The sequence below is a fragment of the Cololabis saira genome, chromosome 13, assembly GCF_033807715.1.
Source record: "Cololabis saira isolate AMF1-May2022 chromosome 13, fColSai1.1, whole genome shotgun sequence".
NCBI lineage: Eukaryota > Metazoa > Chordata > Actinopteri > Beloniformes > Belonidae > Cololabis > Cololabis saira.
In genome coordinates, this window is record NC_084599.1 from 394,843 (window position 1) to 398,160 (window position 3,318).

The 3,318-nt window shown below is 64.6% G+C and overlaps 1 protein-coding gene across 1 annotated transcript; it reads left to right on the forward strand.

Moving 5' to 3' along the window:
• Positions 1-2,717: 2,717 nt before the first annotated feature.
• LOC133457950 (uncharacterized) lies at positions 2,718-3,098 on the forward strand. Its single transcript, XM_061737338.1, has one exon. It carries the CDS (start codon positions 2,718-2,720, stop codon positions 3,096-3,098), a length of 381 nt encoding a protein of 126 aa, XP_061593322.1.
• The last annotated feature ends 220 nt before the right edge of the window (positions 3,099-3,318 follow it).

The window sequence follows — 3,318 nt, forward strand, 5'->3', positions numbered from 1 at the left end:
GGTCCATGGTGAGGTCCATGGTGGGGTCCATGGTGAGGTCCATGGTGGGGTCCATGGTGGGGTCCATGGTTGGGTCAGTGGTGGGGTCCGTGGTGGGGTCCGTGGTGGGGTCCATGGTTGGGTCAGTGGTGAGGTCCATGGTGGGGTCAGTGGTGGGGTCCATGGTTGGGTCAGTGGTGAGGTCCATGGTGGGATCCATGGTGGGGTCCATGGTGAGGTCCATGGTGGGGTCAGTGGTGGGGTCCGTGGTGGGGTCCGTGGTGGGGTCCATGGTTGGGTCAGTGGTGAGGTCGGTGGTGGGGTCCATGGTGGGGTCCACAGTGGGGTCCATGGTGGGGTCCGTGGTGGGGTCCACAGTGGGGTCCACAGTGGGGTCCATGGTGAGGTCCACAGTGGGGTCCATGGTGGGGTCCATGGTGAGGTCCATAGTAAGGTCCACAGTGGGGTCCATGATGGGGTCCATGGTGAGGTCCATGATGGGGTCCACAGTGGGGTCCACAGTGGGGTCCATGGTGAGGTCCACAGTGGGGTCCATGGTGGGGTCCATGGTGAGGTCCATAGTAAGGTCCACAGTGGGGTCCATGGTGGGGTCCATGGTGAGGTCCATGGTGGGGTCCATGGTGAGGTCCATGGTGGGGTCCATGGTGGGGTCCATGGTGGGGTCCATGGTGGGGTCCGTGGTGGGATCCATGGTGGGGTCAGTGGTGAGGTCGGTGGTGGGGTCCATGGTGGGGTCCACAGTGGGGTCCATGGTGGGGTCCGTGGTGGGGTCCACAGTGGGGTCCATGGTGGGGTCCATGGTGGGGTCCACAGTGGGGTCCACGGTGGGGTCCATGGTAGGGTCCGTGGTGGGATCCATGGTGGGGTCAGTGGTGAGGTCGGTGGTGGGGTCCATGGTGGGGTCCATGGTGGGGTCCATGGTGGGGTCCACAGTGGGGTCCACGGTGGGGTCCATGGTGGGGTCCATGGTGGGGTCCATGGTGGGGTCCATGGTGGGGTCCGTGGTGGGGTCCATGGTGGGGTCCATGGTGTGGTCCATGGTGGGGTCCACAGTGGGGTCCACGGTGGGGTCCATGGTGGGGTCCATGGTGGGGTCCATGGTGGGGTCCGTGGTGGGGTCCATGGTGGGGTCCACAGTGGGGTCCACAGTGGGGTCCATGGTGGGGTCCATGGTGGGGTCCATGGTGGGGTCCACAGTGGGGTCCACGGTGGGGTCCATGGTGGGGTCCATGGTGGGGTCCATGGTGGGGTCCGTGGTGGGGTCCGTGGTGGGGTCCATGGTGTTGTCCGTGGTGGGGTCCATGGTGGGGTCCACGGTGGGGTCCACGGTGGGGTCCATGGTGGGGTCCATGGTGGGGTCCATGGTGGGGTCCACAGTGGGGTCCATGGTGGGGTCCACAGTGGGGTCCATGGTGGAGTCCATGGTGGGGTCCACAGTGGGGTCCACGGTGGGGTCCACAGTGGGGTCCATGGTGGGGTCCATGGTGGGGTCCACAGTGGGGTCCATGGTGGGGTCCACGGTGGGGTCCACGGTGGGGTCCATGGTGAGGTCCATGGTGGGGTCAGTGGTGGGGTCCGTGGTGGGGTCCACAGTGGGGTCCATGGTGGGGTCCATGGTGGGGTCCACAGTGGGGTCCACGGTGGGGTCCATGGTGGGGTCCACAGTGGGGTCCACAGTGGGGTCCATGGTGAGGTCCATGCTGGGGTCCATGGTGAGGTCCACAGTTGGGTCCATGGTGGGGTCCATGGTGGGGTCCATGGTGGGGTCCATGGTGGGGTCCATAGTGAGGTCCATGATGGGGTCCATGGTGGGGTCCACAGTGGGGTCCACAGTGGGGTCCACAGTGGGGTCCACAGTGGGGTCCGTGGTGGGGTCCACAGTGGGGTACACGGTGGGGTCCATGGTGGGGTCCGTGGTGGGGTCCATGGTGGGGTCAGTGGTGAGGTCCATGGTGGGGTCCATGCTGGGGTCCATGGTGAGGTCCACAGTTGGGTCCATGGTGGGGTCCATGGTGAGGTCCATGGTGGGGTCCATGGTGGGGTCCACAGTGGGGTCCACGGTGGGGTCCATGGTGGGGTCCACAGTGGGGTCCACAGTGGGGTCCACGGTGGGGTCCATGGTGGGGTCCACAGTGGGGTCCACAGTGGGGTCCACAGTGGGGTCCATGGTGAGGTCCATGGTGAGGTCCATGCTGGGGTCCATGGTGAGGTCCACAGTTGGGTCCATGGTGGGGTCCATGGTGGGGTCCATAGTGAGGTCCATGATGGGGTCCATGGTGGGGTCCACGGTGGGGTCCATAGTGAGGTCCATGATGAGGTCCATGGTGGGGTCCACGGTGGGGTCCATGGTGGGGTCCATGGTGGGGTCCATAGTGAGGTCCATGATGGGGTCCATGGTGGGGTCCATAGTAAGGTCCATGATGAGGTCCATGGTGGGGTCCATGCTGGGGTCCACGGTGGGGTCCATGGTGGGGTCCGTGGTGGGGTCCATGGTGGGGTCCATGGTGGGGTCCGTGGTGGGGTCCATGGTTGGGTCCACGGTGGGGTCCATGGTGGGGTCCATGGTGGGGTCCGTGGTGGGGTCCATGTTGGGGTCCATGGTGGGGTCCACAGTGGGGTCCACAGTGGAGTCCATGGTGGGGTCCACAGTGGGGTCCACGGTGGGGTCCACAGTGGGGTCCATGGTGGGGTCCATGGTGGGGTCCGTGGTGGGGTCCATGGTGGTGTCCACAGTGGGGTCCATGGTGGTGTCCGTGGTGGGGTCCATGGTGGTGTCCACAGTGGGGTCCATGGTGGTGTCCGTGGTGGGGTCCGTGGTGGGGTCCACAGTGGGGTCCACGGTGGGGTCCGTGGTGGGGTCCGTGGTGGGGTCCATGGTGGGGTCCACAGTGGGGTCCACGGTGGGGTCCATGGTGGGGTCCGTGGTGGGGTCCGTGGTGGGGTCCACGGTGGGGTCCATGGTGGGGTCCATGGTGGGGTCCACGGTGGGGTCCACGGTGGGGTCCATGGTGGGGTCCATGGTGAGGTCCATGGTGGTGTCCATGGTGGTGCCCCCCTGCCAAGCATCCGGGCCTCTGGCTACAGCAGCCACCTCCTGATGCAGACAGCTCCCTGTGATCGAACTATTTAGGGCCCGAGCACTTACGAAGGCCCTATTGTATCTGTAGGAATTTTTATTATTATCCTTCTGACGAAAGAGGGCCTTTTTTCCCCCCTAAACGTGCCCCAAAAGTCACTAAATTTTGCATGCAAGCCAGGCCTGGCGAAAAATTGTATATTTCATGGTTTGCATTAATGGGCGTGGCCTAATGGCTCAAC

Coding starts and splice junctions, on each gene's coding strand:
- LOC133457950 (XM_061737338.1), top strand. CDS start 2,718: ATGGTGGTGTCCACAGTGGGGTCCATGGTGGTGTCCGTGGTGGGGTCC.